General features: G+C 40.2%; 1 protein-coding gene across 5 annotated transcripts in view; it reads left to right on the top strand.

The window, feature by feature from the left end:
* Positions 1 to 1153: 1153 nt before the first annotated feature.
* Positions 1154 to 23201, top strand: part of LOC112256404 (echinoderm microtubule-associated protein-like 1) — a 76106-nt gene continuing 54058 nt past the window's right edge. For all 5 annotated transcript variants that reach the window (XM_042305287.1, XM_042305285.1, XM_042305286.1 and 2 more), the window contains exon 1: positions 1154 to 1766. In XM_042305287.1, the coding sequence (XP_042161221.1) occupies positions 1592 to 1766 (175 nt within the window). In that variant the 5' untranslated portion in view covers positions 1154 to 1591. The remainder of the gene's footprint in view (positions 1767 to 23201) is intronic.

The raw sequence follows: 23201 nt of genomic DNA, 5'->3' as shown, positions 1-23201 counted from the left end.
CCAGTCAAAAGGAAGAGGCAGTTTTTCCCTCCCTCCCTCTCCCCCTCTTCGTCTTCTTTGATGATTACACTGTCTGCTTTAAGACAGATAAGGCTGAGAATAATAATGTTTCGCTTCAACACTGATTGTGCTCAACCTTGTTTAGCATCTTGTTTAGCTTCTTGGGATGATAGAGAGGGAAAATGTGATGTCGCATTGTTTTGTTACAAATCCAAATCCTTCTCTGCCCCAGTCTGACTCCAGGGCCAAATGTTGCAGATAAACATGTCTTGAATAGGGTTGACATTATTCAATGTTCTGCTTGTTAGAGGGGCATGTTTGTTCTACATTATATGTGAAGTTGTTGAAGTGTTGACTGGTAGACTGGGTCAAATCAAATCAAAGTTTATTTGCTGTGTACACAGATGTTAAGGCAAGTGCAGGGAATTGTTTTTGTGTCTAGCTCTAGAAGTGCAGTAAATATCTAACAGTACAATAATAATACACAAGTAATCCCAAGAAAAAAAGAAGAAACAAGAGATTAAGTAATATCAGAATGAGCAATATCAGAGTGCTGATATAAATGTGGTTTGTATAGACAGTATGGACAATATACAGTATAAGTAGGAAAAAGGTATGTACAGCTATAGTTATGTAGGATGATGGCTCACTGTTCTGCAACAGAAACCCATTTTCTTTGCTCGTCTCAGCATCCCTCTAATCTCTTCTGTGTTCCCTCTCTCTATTATTTTTCTCCTGAATGGATTGATTCCTCTCTTCTCTTGGATTCCTCTCCTCTCTTTGAGACTGAGAAAGAGCTTTATTCTATATATATTTATTAATTCCTGTGTGGTTTCTCTCATATCAGTGGCTCTTTGGGATTATTATTGTCACAAAAATATTTCTGGCAGCATGCCAGAAGAGCTGAACAATAATATGGTGACTATATCAATATATAATCCCATTCTACCAGCTGCAATCTTTTTTTCTTCCTTGTGACCTTTCTATTCCCCTTATTCTCTTCCTGGTGATCAGAGCCTCTCTCTCTCTCTCTCTCTCTCTCTCTCTCTCTCTCTCTCTCTCTCTCTCTCCTCTCTAGGCAAGGGGGATGATCTGTCTTTTGAAAGAGGCCCAACCCCCTCTGCCCTTGTCCACAGTTAGTGAAAGTCTGGGGCTGGGGAAGGCTGTCCAAGGTATTATCCAAACACGCACACACGAGCTCTCGCGCTCTCGCTCTATTTCTCTCTCTCTCTCTCTCAAACATGCACACAGACGCTGCTGCCAGCCCTCCACTTACAGCTCCAGCCTTTCAAAGCTGTTTTTCCTCTGGAGATCAGCACACGGTTTAACACCACACAGCTGCCACCGAAGAGACTGAGGGAAGGAGAGAAGAGTGAATAGAGAAAATAGGGAGCAAAAAGAAGAAGACCAGGAAAGTGTTTTCAAATACTCCAGGTTTTTTGTGTTTTGAAATACTCTGTTTTTTTTTAGTTTACTCCTTGGGACCATTCAAAGAAGAGAAGAGAGTCTGAGTTCACAGGAAATTATCAGAGTGAATGGGTTGCCATGGTAACTGACACTGGCAGCCTGACAAGAGAAAACTCAATGTTTAATGGAGGAAGATCCTCGGTGGTGGCAAGCAAGCGAAAGTAACAGGGATTTAAGAGAGGTGAGAGGGAACAAGAGAGGAGTGAGTGGAGGAGCGCGGTGGAAGTCCAGAATGGAGGACGGGTTTTCCAGCTACAGCAGCCTCTATGACACATCTTCGCTGCTGCAGTTCTGTAACGGTAAACTCATCCTCATCCCTGGTTATCATTATGTGTGCTTGACATGACATGTCACCACTGCCTGGTTAAACTTAACACCAAAGAAGTAGTCCCTGCCGGCAGGGCTGTTGCATGTAGGCATGAGGCTATTTTGGAGCTCAAGCTGGACTTGATGAAAGTGAAAGTGTATCCTTTGTGCTGTAAAGATGCAATCTTATGTGACAGACACAGATGGGATCGTAGGCTATAAGCTACATGACCCTAATTTAGACATAGCAGGGAACAATACTCAAATGTTGAGTTTAACCATGCAGAGATGTCTTTCAAAACCTCCTGAGGAAATGTTTCTGCCAAGAATCTCAGTTGAAGGTCTCTGTGGCTGTTGTGTTCTTATGAAGCATTGTGCCTAATAATAATATGCCATTTAGCTAATGCTTTTATCCAAAGCAACTTCCATTGTACATATGGGTGGCCCCAGAGGGAATAAAACCCACAACCCTTGGTGTTGAAAGCACCATGCTCTTCCGAGTGAGCCACAGAGTCTTCTCCCTGGTGTGCTGATTGTCATCCATATCTAGTGGATAGTTCAAGTGTGATTTAACCTTTTTACAGCAGTGGGCTAAATCAGGGTCACACAGAGTGTTTCTTGGTCCTCTTAATCAAATCTACTTTGAAACAAAAGTATACACCTCACACACATGGTTATTGGCTTAAATAAAAGAAGACACCTGTACCATGTCAGATATAGAGTTGAAATGTATTCAATTTTGAGTTGCATCACAATATTACATTTTATATACATCACAGAAGACTGAACTATAACAAAACCGTTTGAAATAAAAACATCAGATTTTAAGCGTAAAAAAAATGTAATGTTTATAAATTATAAAATTATGAGAAATATTAATAACATTCCACCTATGACGCCACTAGAGGGCAATTTGGACATTTGACTGCAGAAAAGGGTTTAAAAGGCTGAAGGGTGGAAGTGGAAGTGGAGTTGGGGTTGCAGGTTATTAGTGGAGTGAGTGAAGGTGCAGCGTGACACATCACTTTGTCACAACTAATCAATCTATTATCAACAAAGCCTGATGTCTGCTCAGATACAGGAAACACTGTCTGACACTTATTTATAGCTCTGCTGAGCCAAAGGAAGTAGGGTGAGATGCTGGTCTTGGGCCAGTTTTGAGTTTTCCCAACTAATCCTAGATCTGTACCCTGGAGCAAAACAAAGAGAATACTCAAATTGTCTAACGATGTGGCTGATTAGTGAGTTACAGAAGGTTGGCAGTTTAAAACTTAATTACCATGGTTGGGAAATAAGAAAATCAATGACATTTACAAAGTAATGTCCTGAACATGAACTAATACTGTGTGGTGTGCTGTGTGGTGTGCAGACATGCTGATAATGTCAATGATGTCACAGACATTCACTCAGGCATGTTGGATTATCTGAAAAACAGGTGGAGGCTGAATGTCAGGTTGGATAAAAAAATAAATAAAGCTTCATTCTCCAAGGATGAGTTGACCTTTTAGATTGTTACGAATGACACTGTAATTTAAAGAAAGAAAAAAGGCTACTACAACATGTCATATTGTTTAATTGCTGTCAACCTCAAGGGTGTTTAATTAAAGGATTCACACACCTACAGGAGTATTGGGTCAAATTCGTGCAAGGGTCAAGACAAAATCCCTTTTCCCACTGTGTTGTCAAGCATAAAAATATTGACTAAAGTTTTCAATGTTCTGAAGTCCCCCAATTGGCACCTACATGCATGCCCTAGTCTGACATGGTTGACATTTTCTAATTATGTAGAGGTTAATGACTTTTCTGTGCAAGCGAAAGCCCAGTGAGTGCTTCAAATCACTGCCTTAATCTGTTTGTTATTACTTCAGAAAGTCCGGTTAGCACTTACAAGCCGGAAGACGAAACATGCCAATCTGTTGTGACTCTTGCCAGGGATTTTCAAATGTTCTCTCACTAGAATGACTCAGACTGTCATACTGACTTAGGGGCTCATATCAAGCGAGAGGACCCTCATTGTTCCAACATACAACTTAATTGGTGAGTGTGTAGTCTGGAGGCTCTGAAATTTGGCCAGCTGTAGCTCTGCCTGTAAAAGTGATGTCATTTGTTCTTGAACGCTTCATGTGTTAGTGATCAGCCAACCAGACTAATGGCAGGGGAGACTGGGTCAGCGACTCAGCAAACTGGAAAAGCATGCTTTTGTCCTGAGGAGATCAGCTACTAAGGGAAATTTTCCACATTAGTAGCCTACTAGTCCAATTATCAGGGAGTTGCATCTTTAGAAGAGGATCTACAGTATTGAATGTATCCACCTTATGAGTGCCTTTAATGAAGAATTGATTAAAAGGTGTATATTTTTTTTTACTGCCCCTATCGCTAGGTGTCTGACTTAATACTGACAGTGGATGATCTGGTCGTATTCACTTAGTGTTGTTATGACTGATCAATAGATTATGAATCAAAACAAGGTGGTCAATCCAGAGAATTCACTGTTTCATCCTTCAGATTTAACCAGGCATCCTTACCACTTCCCTACACCCCCTCTCCTCTAGGGCCTGCAGTGCTGGCACTACCCGCCACATCACCAATGTCACCAAGAGATTGGTAGTTGGCACACAAACAGTGTGACACGGTTCCCTCTCCTCTTTGGTTTCTGTAAAGCCATTAATGGAAGCACATGCAAAGGGATTAGGGTTTAAGTCCTGCTCACGTTACCAACAAACCAACAAAAACAGACAAACAAAAGGTTGGGCCAGGTCGGGTCAGCCCATGCCTGCCCACAGTCAAGGAATTCTGACCTGTACCCAAATGTGCTCTCTGACATTTCTACAGATTTTTGGTTTCCAAAAATTCCTGTTTTGTTGGCCTCTCCATGTTGGAGTAATGTTGACTAATCCAACAACACTGATCCTACTCAGTGACCACACTCTTGTGATGAGTAACCTTGCCAGAGACCTTGGGGCCTCATTTATAACCGTTGCATATATTTCACACTAAATATCCTTTACCACATTAAAAGACTGAAGGACAACTTTTTATTGTTGAAGCGAGTATTTCAGTTCTGTGGGTAAAATAACTCATCACTGCTGATCAAATTTAAGGTTGGCCATTGATTCCCTTTAGTTGCATTGGGCTCTCTTTCTGACTTCTGGTGATTTGTTTTCTCTGTTTGCTAAGTTGAAGCCAGACTACACTGAAGGATAAAAGTAATTTTCTCTCTTGAATGCAGAGATATTCAGAGGCAGTTTGGGCTGTTGTGGCACCGTCATGCTGCACTCCTCTGCCAACTTATCTAACCCCCTAAGAGATCACCGTTAATGTTCTATGCTGTTGTTTCTGTTGTAGAATACAAAGCATAAACAGTGGAACTGACAGTTTGTTTCATATCTGCAAAGTAGTTCAAACAGACACATTATCAGTCAAAAATATCAAATTCCTAGTTTATGCTGCAAAAGCAACTTTAAGATTTTTTAAAAATAGGTTATATTTGACTCAAAATTCCATTATGTAGAGTAAGGCATTGTTGGCTGAATAGATGGATGCAGTTCAATACATGATTAATATATAGTGAAAATAAAATCCAAGAAAGTTTCCACATGCACAAAAAACCTATTTGTCAAATTTTGTGCACAAATTTGTTTATATCCCCATTAGAGAGCATTTCTCCTTTGCCAAGATAATCCATCCACCCTGACAGGTGTGGCATGTGCGCACCTTGTGCTGGGGACAATAAAGGACCACTCTAAAATGTGCAGTTGTATTTCACAATGCCATTGCTGTCTCAAGTTGAGGGGGCGTGCAACTGGCATGCTGACTGCAGGAATGTCCACCAGAGCTGTTGCCAGATAATTTTATGTTAATTTCTCTACCATACCTGCAGCGTCATTGTAGAGAATTTGGGAGTTGGTCCAACCGGCCTCACAACCGCAGACCAGGTGTAACCATGCCAGCCCAGGACTTCCACATGCGGCTTCTTCACCTGCGGGATCATCTGAGACCAACCTCCTGGACAGCTGATGAAACTGTGGGTTTGCAAAGCCGAAAAATTCTGCACAAAATGTCATGAAACGTCTCAGGGAAGCTCATATGCGTGCTCGTCGTCCTCACCAGGGTCTTGACTTGACTGCAGTTTGGTGTTGTAACCGACTTCAGTGGGCAAATGCTCACCTTCGATGGCCACAGACATGCTGGAGAAGTGTGCTCTTCACAGATGAATCCCGGTTTCAACTGTATCCGGCAGATGGCAGATGGTGTCGTGTGGGCGAGCAGTTTGCTGATGTGAACGTTGTGAACAGAGTGCCCCATGGTGGCGGTGGGGTTATGGTATAGGCAACGAACACATTTTATCAATGGCAGATACCGTGAAAAGATCCTGAGCCCCATTGTCATGCCATTCAGACGCGGACATCACCTCATGTTTCAGCATAATAATGCACGGCCCAATGTCGCAAGGATCTAAACACAATTCTGCATACTCATGACAATTTGTGCACACAATTTGAGAGAAAGAAGCTTTTTGTGCATATGGAACATTTCTGGGATCTTTTGTTTCAGCTCATGAAACATGGGACGAACACTTGACATGTTTATCAGGGCACAAGGCGAGACCCAGTTGCAGACACAGAAGGCAGATGGTTGGAGTCTTAAATGTTTATTGATCAAAAAAGGGGTAGGCAAGAGAATGGTCATGGACAGGCAAAAGGTCAAAACCAGTTCAGAGTCCAGGAGGTACAGAGTGGCAGGCAGGCTCGAGGTCAAGGCAAGGAGGTACAGAGTCCAGAAACAGGCAAGGGTCAAAACTGGGAGGACTAGCAAAAAGTGAAGCAAAAAGGCACACACATGGGGGAAAACAGACTGGTTGACTTGGACATACAAGACAAACTGGCACAGACAGGAAACACAGGGATAAATACACTTGGGAAATCAAGCAACACCTGGAGGGGGTGGAGACAATCACAAGAGCAGGGGAAACAGATCAGGGCGTGACAATGTTGCATTTATATTTTTGTTCGGTAAAATAACAGTTTTATTCATCAGTGTCTAAGATTCAGGTAAAACATATAACCTAGACTTGAAAAGTGAACTTCTGTTTCATCAAACATGGGGCATGATGTGGAATATCATACATTCATACTTACAGTAACAGAAACAGCATAGCCATGTTTTCCTTTTATTTTTGCATTCTGCCTTTTCTTCCGCTGAAAACCAATGACCCATAAAAACAATGAAGCATATAGAGAACAGCATAAGTCACGGGGTAAATATATGTCTGAAAAACATTGTGTAAGTAATATTCCCTGTTGTGCCCCACGGTGAGGATGAGTAGTGTGTGTGTGTGTGATTGTGTGTGTGTATGTGTGTGTGTACATATGTAAGCCTCTAGCACCGTGAATTATAAGGTAAATACAGATAGCGAGGTCATAACACATCCAGGAGAATACAGCTCTTCCACAGATCCTTGAGCGTGTATGAATACCAATGGAAGAGAGTGCTAAAAATGCTGCTTTCTATTGGATGTGTGGAAGTGTTGGTACGAGATGTATACTGCTGAGGCTTTGAACTTCAGTACAGGGAGCAAGGAGGGGTCATAAATCATCAAACTTTCAGCAGCAAGGTTCCAAGGAGAAGCTGTCTAGTGCTCTGGTTAACATCCTCGGATGGGTGGTGTTCATTAGGCCCCTATGGAAGAAAATGGTGGCACCTTAATTGGGGATAACGGGTAATGGCTGGAGCAGAATTAGTGAAATGGTATCAAATTCAACAAACACATGTCTTCCATTCGTTTGATGCCATTCCATTTGCACCGTTCCAGCCATTGTTGTGAGCTGTTCTCCCCTCAGCAGCGTCCACTGCAATACACAGCTGATTCAAATAACCAACTCATCATCAAGCTTCGATTATTTGATTCATCTGTGGAGTGCTAGGGCAAAAAACTAAATGTGCACCCAGGGGTTTGGGAAACCCTGTCCTATTGAACTCAACCCTGATTTTGAAGATATTCAGCATAACTCTCAAGAGTAGGACAATCAAAGGTGTTTTATAACTAAATCCGGAGCTATCAGGATTATTCAAATCTGGTATTTGGATTTAATATGCAAGTATGCAAATGATTAGACCAGTAGGCCAACTGTGATGTATGTTTCACTGAAAATATTATGACAATTGGATGAATTAAATGAGTATGACAAGGTGAACAACGAGAGGTGAGGGCAATTCTTTAATTCTAGTGTAATTATATGTATTTGCATATTTCCCCACCCCAAAGCTATTGCCCATGACATGGCCTGGCTTAAATTTAGAATTCAATGCCATGTTTTCAATGCCCAGTACTAATCACACTAGATATAATTAACCTTATTCTGATGAGTGTCTCCCTGAGCTGATTGGTTGAATTCTGTTATTACAGGGGGGAAATGGGGAAAAGCCCAGTTTAGCAGATGGCTAAGAGATATGATTCCTAATTAGATTAGATTGTGTGTATATTCACATGATGGAGAAATCTATCAAGATAGAAAACATTCACTAACACAGGTAAGGAAATAAAGAGAACGAGAAAGCATTTAATAACCTCTTGGAACTCCTTCTCCCGAATCCGGGAGAATTGTCATCAACTGACACTAATTAGCATAATGCAACGGACAAAAAATACTAGAAAATATTCATATTCATGAAATCAAGTGAAATATATTGAAACACAGCTTAGCCTTTTGTTAATCACCCTGTCATCTCAGATTTTGAAATTATGCTTTACAGCCAAAGCAAGGCAATCATTTGTGTAAGTTTATCGATAGCCTAGCATAGCATTAAGCCTAGCTAGCAGCAGGCAGCTTGGTCATGAAAATCAGAAAAGCAATCTAATTAAATCATTTACCTCTGATGAGCTTCGGATGTTTTCACTCACGAGACTCCCAGTTAGACAGCAAATGTTCATTTTGTCCAATAAAGATTTTTTTTATAGCCGAAACACCTCCGTTTGTACTTCACGTTTGGTTGAGAAATCCACCGGAAACTGCGGTCACGACAACGCCGAAAAATATTCCAAATTAGATCCATAACATTGCAAACGTTTTTTATAATCAATCCTCAAGGTGTTTTTCAAATATCTATACCATAATATATCAACCGGGACAGGTGGCTTCTTAGTAGGAAAGAGAGAAACAATGGCCGCATTTGTCTTTTACGCACAAAACACTCTGAAAGAGTCCAGCTGACCACTGACGCAATGTTGTCGTTTTCAAAATAAAAGCCTGAAACTGTATTGTGACACTAGACACATTAGGGAAGCCATAGAAAAAGGAATCTGGTTGATAGCCCATTCACTGCTCAATAGGGATGCATCGGAATGCAGAGCTTTCAAAATATGAGTCACTTCCTGATTGGATTTTTCTCAGGCTTTCACCTGCAATATCAGTTCTGTTATACTCACAGACAATATTTTTACAGTTTTGGAAACTTTAAAATGCTTTCTATCCTAAGCTGTCAATTATATGCATATTCTAGCATCTTGTCCTGACAAAATAGCCTGTTTACTTTGGGAATGTTATTTTCCCAAAAATGAAAATAGTGCCCCCTAGTTTCAAGAGGTTTTTAAGTAGCTCAGTTCAGACTTTCTCTTCAAAGAATAGTATGTTTGATTCAGCTTTTATGCATTCCTTGTGCCCCTATAGGGTAGTTTTTTTCAACAAGGTTGCATTTCTTACATGAATATGTCACTTTGATTTGTCTTACCTTCCAGGTCACCTACTTGGTCATTTTGTAAATATATATTATTTTCTGGAACTACTACATGTACCCATCTCATTGCTATTAAATTATTAGAGATACACATTGTTTTTGCCCCCACCATGAGTCATGTCCACAATGTTCATGTGAGGTTAAATGTGTATATTTTGGGATGTTTGACCTGACGAAGATCCGTTTCGGATTGAAACGTTTTCAATAAATCTGTGAATTGGGAGCTTTAACAGTGTGCGGGCCTTCCTGTTCTTTACTACCATTCTTCTAAGCCCACACTGTAACAGAAAACTGTCATTTATTTGGGGTATTATCAACAGTAAATGACTCAAACCTTTTACTGCAGCATACTGTAAATGATGGTGCATTCTGGGAAAATGTTGTTGGTACGAAAATATATTATGTATTTCCAAATGGTACTGTAATTCAACCCCACATAATTACAGTCCTGTACTGTGTCTTTGGAGCGCCAACAATCTTTTGACCACTAGTGGTGCATGGTATTGTTGTTTCTGGCTCAATAACATATTTTGAGGTGTGCCTTGGAAGAGGCTATATTTGTTGCACCCGTGAGTGAGAATGCTGTTACAATTGAACTCTTATGTGGTTATAGTGCCTAATCAATTCAAAATGTATAGAGGACAGATTGGAATGGCAGCAAATCTTAAAACCTTAAGTGGGTGAGCATTTTGCCATGTCTTTTTGGTCTGTTTTGCCCTGTGGTCGATGCCAGTTTGGAAGCCTTTGTTAAGGTCTCTAGACGAGCAACTGATATAAAACACCAAGTATTCATTCATATGTTGTGATGTGTAAACACTTTAACTAGCAGCCAACCTGCTTGCATCAATCCCTTGTAATTACAGTAAAACAATGAAATTCAAACCCCTCCCGTCAATGAATTTCATTCATCCATTCTTTCATTCATTCCGATTTTTTTTACAGTATAATAGTCACTTTTACGGCATTTTACTGTGTGTCATTACACAGTACTTGCTTTGATACCATAATTATATTACAGTAGGTGTACTGTAATATGAAATACAGAATGTGACTTACCACCGAGCTGCCGGTAAAAGACTGCCAAATTCACTGTAAATTCATATGCTTGACATATGGTCTGCCCCATACACAGTATCTGGCTCGAAACATCCCTGATTGTCCATTGTTACCCTTCTCATTTGGTTTCCACACCATCTGTAAATCCTAACTCTTACAACAACGCTGTCACAGAACAACTGGACCGCCCAATGTTCCTAGCTGTTTGTTATTTGTGCACAAGGCCCTGTTTGTGGGAGAAAAGGTTAGCCAATCATGCACACTGAAAAAAGCATTGTGTCAAAGGAGTATTGAACGCCGTTTGGGTCTTTAGGTCTCAAAAAAGATACATGTCAAATAACACTATTTGACGTGTTAAATAAGCTTTTAATTTGACACGTCAAATAACACAATTCTATTACATGCAAGCCAAGCGCCACCACTATCAGTAGCACTGTCAAAGCTGTAGAAAAAGTCTGCAAAGAAGCACACACCGGTCACGAACTATGTGTTTACAATACCGCGTTGGTAATAAGGTATTATGTGTTTGACCGCAACTTCTGGGGTAGCTAGCTAGCTTTAGCTTGGTACCTAGCTAGCACCAATACAACCAGCCTGAAAACAATGACCAGTAGAAACTGAAGTCATTTTCATTATCCTTAAAAATGATTTAAGAAACATTGTAAGTATTATTGTATTGTTGTTCGCCTATTGAAATTGAACTTGAACAAATTGAACAGCTACTTAACCCTTTTGCCCAAAGCGAACATTATAAGCAACCAGCTAGCCTCATCTGGCTAGGCAGGCTCGACCAGACTGGGTTATGTGTTGTGAATCTAGCCAAAATAAGGATTAGGCACAATAGTGGAATTTGCGGTTTTCCTTCAAAATAAAAGTACCTCGTTGAAAGTGATGCAGAAGGTTACAACTGGTGGAATTATGCCATGTTTAGACTAGATAATGTTAAACAAGGTTGGAATGTGAAGCAATGAAATGGGTTACCAGTCTGTGAAGAGTTTACACAAATATTAGGGTTGTAGCTCTTATCGCGGGACTGTGACTGTGTAAAATCATCTTCCTATTGTGTGTATTGACATTCATATTGCACTGTACAGCTTTACCTAAGGATTGGGGATCAATGAAATGGGGTATCAGTCTACTCAATACCCAATATATTTTTTCCCAAAGTCCTCCTCAGAGTTATCAGACTCCAAAACAGTTGTCAGACTTGTTTTTCCTCGGGAATGGTGTTCAATACACATGGGTAGACAATAAATGTGGTTCAATTCACAGTTGTTTCCGAGTCCCGCAATAAGAGCTATGATGCTAATGTTTCTCTGGGTGTCACTGAGTAGACTGATACCCTGTGTTATTGATCCACAATCCATAGGTAACACAGAACCCAAACTGAATGCGCGGGTGTGCCATCATGCGCCATCGTGCATAAATGCATTTTGTCCCCCCACACCAAACGCGATCACGACACGCAGGTTAAAATATCAAAACAAACTCTGAACCAATTATATTAATTTAGGGACAGGTCGAAAAGCATTAAACATTTATTGCAATTTTGCTAGCTAGCTTGCACTTGCTAGCTAATTTGTCCTATTTAGCTAGCTTGCTGTTGATAGCTAATTTGTCCTGGGATAGAAACATTGATTTGTTATTTTATCTGAAATGCACAAGGTCCTCAACTCTGCCAATTAATCCACACATAAAATGGTCAACCAAATCGTCATCTCTCCCCCTTCCAGGCTTTTTCTTCTCTTGACTTCATATTGCAAAATTAGGTGTATTACCTCCACTGACCTCGTTCGTCTTTCAATCACTCACGTGGGTATAACCAATGAGGAGATGGCACGTGGGTACCTGCTTCTATAAACCAATGAGGAAATAGAACTGACTACTATTTTAGCCCTTGGCAACGCAGATGCTCGTTGGTGCACACAAGCAGTGTGGGTATAATAATTGAATAATATAGATTTCTACATTTATTTCTGCAAATACGAACTGTTTTATAAATGCTGGGTGTTTTAGATGATGACACCTAACTATAGCTACTGAAACAGATTATGTCATTTTGCTGTGTTTTTGGGGAAGAATATTGTTTGCATCCATGAGCTAGCTAGCTTTCCTTTATGACCAGCACTGTAGGTGCCCGAGACAACTTTACCAGCGTATCGATGAATCGTTGTGACATATGAAATACGAGTGATAGTGTAATCATTGTGTAATAACTACGTAAAAAAATTCTGAATAAGTTCAATTATTATGTGACGTTGAGGTATATTCAGGTCCTGATTGGTCAACAAGCGTATTTGACATGTCAAATTGTGTTATTTGACGTGTCTTTTTTGACACTCGAAGACCCAAACGGCGTTCCATAGAGGAGAGAGTTGAGCCAACCATTAGTTATAGCACTGATGATATGCCCCACTTCTTAAAAATCTAAGCGGTGTGTGTGTGTGCGTGTTTATGTGTGTATCCTTCACGGTGTTGCTGTAACGGTTTTCTAGTGGTGATGAAGGAGAGTCGGACCAAACTGCAGCGTGTCGATTGCGATCCATGTTTAATACAACAAAGAATACACGAACACTACACAAAACAATAAACGAAACCGAAACAGCCTATCTGGTGCAAACTAACAGAGAGTACACATAGGACACTAAGGACAATCACCCACGACAAACTCAAAGAATATGGCTGCCTAAATATGGTTCCCAATCAGAGACAACGATAAGCACCTGGCTCTGATTGAGAACCACTCCAGACAGCCATAGACCTTGCTAGACAACCCACTAAGCTACAATCCCAATACCACCACCAAAACCCCAAGACAAACATACCATAATTACAAAAACCCCATGCCACACCCTGGCCTGACCAAATACATAAAGATAAACACAAAATACTTTGACCAGGGCGTGACAGTTGCCATCGGGGTTCTGCTGTACCCTCCTCCCATAGAAACGTGTGATGTTGCCTAATTTCTATGCTGTGGTCTCTCTGTTCTGTCTGGGTTCCATGAGGGAGTGAGTAACTTACCCTGAACTGTGGCCTGGGCAAGGCTTTGAGCACGTCCTAGCGGATGCAGGGATGATGTACGGTATGTAGAAAGGAGGTTAATCTGGTTAGAGACAGGATCCCAATATTGTACGATGTTACCAATCCCAGAGTAGCAATTGTAATACACAGTATTAGCTGTGCCTATTTTTGTTAGTGTCCAGTTTTACTAGTAAATGGGACAATTCTTTCCTCGTTTAATTGGCTGGCATACAGATTCGTTTTTTAGTTTTTACACCAGTCTGGTGTAAAGTCATGTCTCTTCTCAGATGAGGCCATATTGCTTTTACACACAATGCCTATACAACGTGTATTTACTCTTAATAGGCAAGGATAGTAAAATAATTGCATTATAATGTCCTAGCACAGACGTGATATTGCTTGACCAGTAATCAAGCGAAAAAGCGAACATTTTGTAGCATCTTGCCACTGAATCTTAACCCGTCATAAAGATGGCGCTGCAGTTGATAGTGGCCGTTTTATGGCTCCTGACCTATTTTGTGTGTTTTTTTTTACGCTAATCTGAACTTTTTTGTACATAATGTCTCTGCCATAATGTCCCATGGACGAACACAGCTTCTGGACATCAGAACATTCAGGAGGCTGAAGAAATTGGCTTGGCCTTTAGACCCTCACAAACTTCAACAGTTGCACCATTGAGAGCATCCTGTTGGGCTGTATCACCTCCTGGTTCAGGAATTGCACCGTCCGCAACCTCAGGGCTCTCCAGAGGGTGGTGTGGTCAAACAAGCAAGGTTTGAAATATGTTTGATTGAATATGATGGAATTGTTGTTTTTCCTCGTCAATCTTCACACAATACCCCATAATGACAAAGCAAAAACTGGTTCCATTTTTTATTCATGACATTTACATAAGTATTCAGATCCTTAACTCAGTACTTTGTTGAAGCACCTTTGGCAGTGATTACAGCCTTGAGTCTTCTGAGGTATGATGTTACAAGCTTGACACGCTGTATTTGTGGAGTTTCTCCCATTCTTCTCTGCAGATCCTCTCAAGCTCTGTCAGGTTGGATGGGGAGTGTCGCTGCACAGCTATTTTCAGGTCTCTCCAGAAATGTTAGACCGGGTTTAATTCTGGCTGGGCCACTCAAAGACATTTAGGGACTTGTCCTGAAGCCACTCGGTGGAGTGGTTGAAAAACAAGTTATAATGACTCCAACCTAAGTGTATGTAAACTTCCGACTTCAACTGTATTAGAGTTGATTTCTTGTTAACAAACCTTTGTTTTGGCAAGTCGGATAGGGCGTCTACTTTGTGTATGACACAAGTTATTTTTCCAACAATTGTTTACAGACAGATTATTTCACTTATTTCACTGTATCACAATTTTTTTTACTTTACGAAAAAAGCATTCCATGCAATAATCTGAGACGCGCTCAGAAATACACAACATTTCTCATGTTGGAGTCAACAGAAATACGAAATTACATCATAAATATTCCCTTACCTTTGATGATCTTTCATCAGAATGCAGTGCCAGGAATCCTAGTTCCGCAATAAATCGTTGTTTTGTACGATAATGTCCATTACTAGTGTCCAATTAGCTACTTTTGCTGTAGCACGTTTAGTTCACATGTCCAAAAGCTGGCGCCAGGCCAGGCAAACTCGGACGAAAACTTCAAAAAGTTATATTCCAGGTCGAATAAGCTTGTCAAATTAAGTAGAGAATCAATCTTCAGGATGTTGTTATCATATATATCCAATAACGTTCCAACCGGAGCATTTGTTTTTGTCTACAGAGTAATAGAACGCATGGCGATATCATGAGTAATCCGCGTAACCAGGAACTGGCATTCTGCCAGACCACTGACTCACACTAGAAGTGTTCCATGTTCCATGTTCTACTGACTGTTGACATCTAGTGGAAGGCAAAGAAAGTGCGAACAGATCCATATCTTACTGGGAAGTGAATAGACGGTGAGTTTAACATCAACCAGCCCCAGAATTTTCACTTCCTGTTTGGAAGTTTGCCTGCCATATGAGTTCTGTTATACTCACAGACATAATTCAAACAGTTTTAGAAACTTCAGAGTGTTTTCTAAGCGCTGACCACCAGCTGTCAGGTGTCTTCACTGACATCTTCAACCTATCACTGACCCGGTCTGTAATACCAATGTCACACCATGATCTGTTTCACCTGTCTTTGTGATTGTCTCCACCCATCTCCAGGTGTTGCCCTTCTTCCCCATTATCACCTGTGTATTTATACCTGTGTGAGCCATGACCAGCCTGGGAAAAGCAGGAGCTGTTTGTCTGTTGCCAGTTTGTCTTGTTTGTCAAGTCAACCAGTGTTTTTGTTCTCAGCTCCTGCTTTTCCCAGTCTCTTTTTCTCGCCCTCCTGGTTTTGACCCTTGCCTGTCCTGACTCTGAGCCTGCCTGACCACTCTGCCTGCCCCTGACCATGAGCCTGCCTTCTGACCTGTACCTTTGCCCCACCTCTGGATTATTGACCTCTGCCTACCCTGACCCTGAGCCTGCCTGCCATCCGGTACCATTGCCCCACCTCTGGTTTACTGACCCCTGCCTGCCTTGACCTGTCTATTGCCTGCCCCTGTTGGATTATTAAACCATTGTTAATTCAACGTTGTCTGCATCTGGGTCTTACCTTCATTCCTGATAACCAACTTATTTCAAGCAGACCACCATAGTCCCCTTGCCCAAGAACGCTAAGGTAACCTAGCACTGATATCTATAGCCATTCATTTTTTTGAAAGGCTGGTCAGGGCTCACATCAACACCATCATCCCAGACACCCTGGATCCACTCCAATCTGTATTCCACCCCAACAGATCCACAGATGACGCAATCTCCATTGCACTGCCCTCACCCACCTGGACAAAAGTAATACCTGTGTAAGAGTGCTGTTCATTTACTACAGCTCAGCATTCAGCATCATAGTCCCCTCCAAGCCAAACACCAAGCCCAGGACCCTGGGACTGAACACTTCCCTTTGCAACTGGATCCTGACTTTCCTGAGGAGCCACCCCCGGGCGCTGAGGGTAGTAAACAACACATCTGCCACGCTGACCATCAACACGGGGGCCATCAGCTGTATGTGCTTAGACCCTCCTGTACTCCCTGTTCAACCATGACTGCGTGGCTGCACACGACTCCAACACCATCATCAACTTTGCTTATTACACGATGATGATGAGGCAGCCTATAGGGAGGAGATCAGAGACCTGGCAATGTGGTGCCAGTACAACAACCTCTCTCTCAACATAAGCAAGCATCTACATCGATGGGGCTGTAGTGGAGCGGGTCGAGAGCTTCAAGATCCTCTGTGTCCACATCACTATGGAATTAACATGGTCCCCACCCACACAGTTGTGAAGAGGGCACGACAGAGCCTCTTCATCCTTAGGAGGCTGAAAAGAATTGGCATGGGCCCTCAGATCCTCAAAACGTTTTACAGCTGCACCATTGAGAGCATCTCTTCCTGGCTGCATCACCACTTTGTACAGCAACTGCAAGGCACCTGACCGTAAGGCGCTATAGAGGGGGGTGAGTACAGCCCAGTAACAATGGTCATCAACATTGTTAAAAACAATTAGAATAAATGCAAACGTTGATGAAGATACCCCAAACTTTTTGAATTTAGAAAATCCGTCAGATATTGACTAAATTATAGCACATGAAACATTTTACTAGCATGAACAAATAATGAATGGGGTTCACGGATTTTGGTGGGAATTCAGGTACATAAAGGTGTGAAACAGGGCTGCAACCACCAAAAGGCCGCTCCAGTCATTACCACAAGCCCATTCTCCCCAATTAAGGTGACATCAACCTCCTGCGGTCTAGGCCTACATGCACTCACCTGCACTGTCTAGACTGCCTTATTAATTACTGTTGTTGTCATGTTCTGTTGTGTGTCAATTGCAGGATACCCTCAGATAAAAAATCAAGATGCTTGGCTCTAGATTATACCGATCTAGTGTATATATGCTCTACATTGTTTGCAAGATCAGACACATATCACTATAATCTGAGTGTTCATTTTCAGAAGTTGCATTCATTTCAGTGCGTCTAATTTGTAAACATTTCAACTGTGTTAAATTAACAAAAAATGTACACCGATTTAAATAAAGTTATCTTTCTTCTCTTTCTTGTGATGTAAGTGTTGAGACGATGTGTTAAATCCCAGACAAAGCTTCAGCATTCTTATAGATGCAACAGAAAGACAATGTATTTCATTGAGCCCATTTCAGCCATTAACCGGGGTGTGTTTGACAGGTCATTACAAACATTTCCACTGTGCTAACGTTAATGGGAATAAATGACAGACACAAGCAAGAGTATGAAAGAGTCATACACTTTTGGGCACTAACTCTCCTGCACTGACTCTATGCACATACACTGGACTCTACCCACACACTCACACATACTTACACTAAAACACACAAACACGCACACACACACACACGCACATGCACACACACACACACACACACACACACACACACACACACACACACACACACACACACACACACACGCACACTCCCATACACGCTTTCACACTCACCACATATGTTGTTGCTACTGTCTATTATCTATCCTGTTCCCTAGTCACTTTACCCCTACCTACAGTGCCTTCAGAAAGTATTCATACCTCTTGACTTATTCCAGATTTTGTTGTGTTACAGCCTGAATTCAAAATGGATTAAATACTATTTTTTTCACTCATCTACACACATTAACTCATAATGACAAAGTGAAAACATGTTTTTTGAAATGTTAGCAAATTTATTGAGAATGAAATACAGTATCTAATTTACATAAGTATTCACACCCCTGAGTCAATACATGTTAGAATCACCTTTGGCAGCGATTACAGCTGTGAGTCTTTCTGGGTAAGCCTCTAAGAGCTGGATTGTACACCTGGATTGTACAATATTTGCACATGATTGTTTTTTAAATTCTTCAGACACTGTTAAGGTGGTTGTTGATCATTGCTAGACAGCCATTTTCAAATCTTACCATAGATTTTCAAGTGCTTTTCAAGTCAAATCTGTAACTAGGACTTTAAGTCAAATCCCAACTCAGGAACTCCAGTGTGATTCAGGTTATTGGCCTGCTGAAAGGCCAATAACCTTTCCACCCAGTGTCTTGACTAAAACAGACTGAACCAGGATTTCATCTAGAATTTTGCCATTACATTTATTTTTTATCCTGAAAAACTCCCCAGTCCTTAACAATTACAAGCATACACATAACATGATGCAGCCACTACTATGCTTGAAAATATGGAGAGTGGTACTCAGTAATGCATTGTATTGGATTTGCTCCAAACATAACACTTTGTATTCAGGACAAGAAGTTACTTGCTTTGCCACATTTTTTGCAGCATTACTTTAGTGCCTTATTGCAAACAGGATGCATGTTTTGGCAGAGCTTGAGAGGATCTGCAGAGCTTGAGAGGATCTGCAGAGAAGAAATGGGAGAAACTCCCCAAAAACAGGTGTGCCAAGCTTGTAGCGTCATACCCAAGAAAACTCGAGGCCGTAATCGTTGCCAAAGATGCTTCAATAAATTACTGAGTAAAGGGTCTGAATACTTATGTAAATGTAATATTTCAGTTTTATTTTGAATACATTTGCAAGAATTTCTTATAAACCTGTTTTCGCTTTGTCATTATGGGGTATTTGTGAGTAGATTGATGAGGGGAAAAAAAACAATTTAATACATTTTAGAATAAGGCTAACGTAACAAAATGTTGAAAAAGTCAATGGGTCTGAATACTTTCAGAATGCACTGTATATATATGTATTATTCTATATTTGTTTACATTTAAGTGAATTGGCCCTATATATATACATTGGGGCAAAAAAGTATTTAGTCAGCCACCAATTGTGCAAGTTCTCCCACTTAAAAAGATGAGAGGCCTGTAATTTTCATCATAGGTACACTTCAACTATGACAGACTTTTTAATTAATTTATTTGCAAATAATTATTTTCCACCATCATTTGCTAATAAATTCATTAACAATCCTACAATGTGATTTTCTGGATGTTTTTTTCTCATTTTGTCTGTCATAGTTGAAGTGTACCTATGGTGAAAATTACAGGCCTCTCTCATCTTTTTAAGTGGGAGAACTTGCACAATTGGTGGCTGACTAAATACTTTTTTGCCCCACTGTATATATATATATATATATATATATATATATATATATATATATATATATAACTTCTTATGGCTGGGGGCAGTATTGCGTAGCTTGGATGAATAAGGTGCCCATTGTAAACTGCCTGCTACTCAGGCCCAGAAGCTAAGATATGCATATTATTAATTGGATAAAACACACTCTGAAGTTTCTAAAACTGTTTGAATTATGTCTATGAGTATAACAGAACTCATATGGCAGGAAAAACCCCAAGACAAAGTCCAACCAGGAAGTGGGAAATCTGAGGTTTGTAGGTTTTCAAGTCTTTGCCTACCCAATATACAGTGTCTATGGGGTCATATTGCACTTCCTAAGGCTTCCACTAGATGTCAACCATCTTTAGAACCTTGTTTCAGGCTTCTACTGTGAAGGGGGAGAGAATAAGAGCTGATTGAGTAAGAGGTCTGGCAGAGTGCCATGAGCTCAGTCAGGCACTTGCCCGTGAGAGGTAGCTGCGTTCCTTTTCCTTTCTAAAGACAAAGGAATTCTCCGGTTGAAACATTATTGACGATGTATGTTAAAAACATCCTAAAGATTGATTCTATACATCGTTTGAAATGTTTCTACAAACTGTAATGGAATTTTTTGACATTTGGATTTGTGATTTGTGAACTAAAAGCATGAACAAAAAGGAGGTATTTGGACATAAATTATGTACTTTATCGATCAAAACAAACACTTATTGTGGAACTGGGATTCCTGGGAGTGCGTTCTGATGAAGATCATCAAAGGTAAGTGAATATTTAAAATGCTATTTCTGATTTCTGTTGACTACACAACATGGCGGGTATCTGTAATTCTTGTTTTGGTCTCTGAGCCCTGTACTCAGATTATTGCATGGTGAGCTTTTTCTGTAAAGCTTTTTTGAAATCTGACACAGTGGTTCCATTAAGGAGAAGTTTATCTAAAGTTCCATGCATAGCACTTGTTTCTTTTATCAATGTTTATTATGAGTATTTCTGTAAATTGAGGTGGCTCTCTGCAAAATCACCGGATGTTTTGGAAGCAAAACATTACTGAACATAACGCGCCAATGTAAACTCAGATTTTTGGATATAAATATGAACTTTATCGAACAAAACATACGTGTATTGTGTAACATGAAGTCTTATGAGTGTCATCTGATGAAGATCATCAAAGGTTAGTGATTCATTTTATCTCTATTTCTGCTTTTTGTGACTCCTCTCTTTGGCTGGAAAAAATGGCTGTGTTTTTGTGACTAGGTGCTGACCTAACATAATCGCATGGTATGCTTTCATCGTAAAGCCTTTTTGAAATGGGACACTGTGGTGGGATTAACAACCAGTTTTTCTTTAAAATGGTGTATAATACTTGTATGTTTGAGGAATTTAAATTATGAGATTTCTGTTGTTTGAATTTGGCGCCCTGCACTTTCACTGGCTGTTGTCATATTGTTCCCGTTAACGGGATCTCAGCCATAAAAAAAGAGGCTCTATAGTCATTAAAAAAGTAACCTCTTTACTTGGAAAAACTAGTTCTATATTAATTTGAATATGTACTCTTTATGACAGGATGATAAAATTTTGTGAAATCAAAAGTTTTTTTAATTCGCTAATACAATTTAAATTATATCACTGCTAGTTTTGGCCTGATGGCCCAAAAAACTATCTACATTGATAAATATGTAAAGAGGCATTTGAGAGTCCTCTGAAGTGCCAAAGTATTTCTTTTGCTGAATTTGGAACCCCTTTGGCCACCCAGTAGACTAGATGAGCAAAGATACAAATGTACTGTATGTACAGTACCATTCAAAAGTTAGGACGCACCTACTCATTCCAAGGTTTTGTCTTTTTTTTATATTTTCTTCATTGTAGAATAATAGTGAAGACATCAAAACTATGAAATAACACATGAAACCAATTTTTTTAACAAATCAAAATATATTTTATATTTGAGATTCTTCAAAGTAGCCACCTTGCCTTGATGACAGCTTTGCACACTCTTGGCATTCTCTCAATCAGATTCATGACGTAGTTAATTGGTGTGCATTTCAATTAACAGCTGTGCCTTGTTAAAAGTTCATTTGTGGAATTTCTTTCCTTGTTAATGCGTTTGAGCAAATCAGTTGTGTTGTGACAAAGCTAGGAGTGGCATTGTATATATAAAACATTTTGCACATTTATTAAAAATTAAAAGCAGAAATACCAATCTGACAGAGCTTGAGAGTATCTGCAGAGAAGAATGGGAGAAACTCTCCAAAATCAGGTTTGCCAAGCTTGTAAGCGTCATACCCAAGAAGACTTGAGGCTGTAATTGCTGCCAAAGGTTCTTCAACAAAGTCACAGATTCTCAATCAGGGAGTGACCGTTCAGACATTGAATCTGGAGGTTGCTGAACTTTAGGTGTCATCTTACAAGCCAGTCAATTAATTGTGATCTTTGTTCATGGCCTTGAGGAAAAAAGGTTAAAGAGGATAGGTTGAGTGAGTTAAAACCCCTTACACTTGGCCTCAATGGATAGGGCGAAATTGAAATGTTACTTAAAGAAAAAATATGGAAAGCATAACCATGATAGCAATTAAAAGAGAACAGTCTGGATATTATGGGAAATTATTAGACTAAAGGTGAGGACATAACAATTCATCTGACGCAAGATTGAAACAAAATATTACACTGTAGATTTTATGCACATTTTACATTTACTGTACTTTGATGCATTTGTTGATAACCTCAAGGGAGGTGATGGTAGTGAACTGGATAATTATTGACCCATCTCTATGCTCTCCTGTTTGGTTAGAATTCTAGAGTCATTGGTGAATAGGCAACTACAATCTTTTTTAACTGTTAACAATACTCTTTCTAGTAATCAATCTGGCTTCAGACCTAAACACAGTACTATTATGGCCACTGTAAGTGTTGTAAATTATATTACTAATGCCCTAGATAATAGAAAGTACTGTGCCGCCTTGTTCATAGATTTGTCTAAAGCTTTTGACACTGTAGACCATGCGATACTTTTGGGAAAGCTGTCGTCAATAGGATTGGGATTAGATGCCTGTCGTTGGTTTCATGACTATCTAAAGGATAGAAGTCAGGCTGTTAGAGTCGACGGCATCCAACCATTGGAGTTGGTTAAAGGGGTCCCACAAGGTTCTATACTTGGCCCATTATTTTTATTTTATTTTTTATTTCACCTTTATTTAACCAGGTAGGCTAGTTGAGAACAAGTTCTCATTTACAACTGCGACCTGGCCAAGATAAAGCATAGCAGTGTTAACAGACAACACAGAGTTACACATGGAGTAAACAATAAACAAGTCAATAAAACATTGGAAAGAAAAAAGAGTCAATATACATTGTGTGCAAAAGGCATGAGGAGGTAGGTGGATAATTACAATTTTTCAGATTAACACTGGAGTGATAAATGATCAGATGGTCATGTGC

This window comes from Oncorhynchus tshawytscha, linkage group LG24, assembly GCF_018296145.1.
Source record: "Oncorhynchus tshawytscha isolate Ot180627B linkage group LG24, Otsh_v2.0, whole genome shotgun sequence".
Classification (NCBI taxonomy): domain Eukaryota; kingdom Metazoa; phylum Chordata; class Actinopteri; order Salmoniformes; family Salmonidae; genus Oncorhynchus; species Oncorhynchus tshawytscha.
This window is presented reverse-complemented; position numbering and strand designations above follow the sequence as displayed.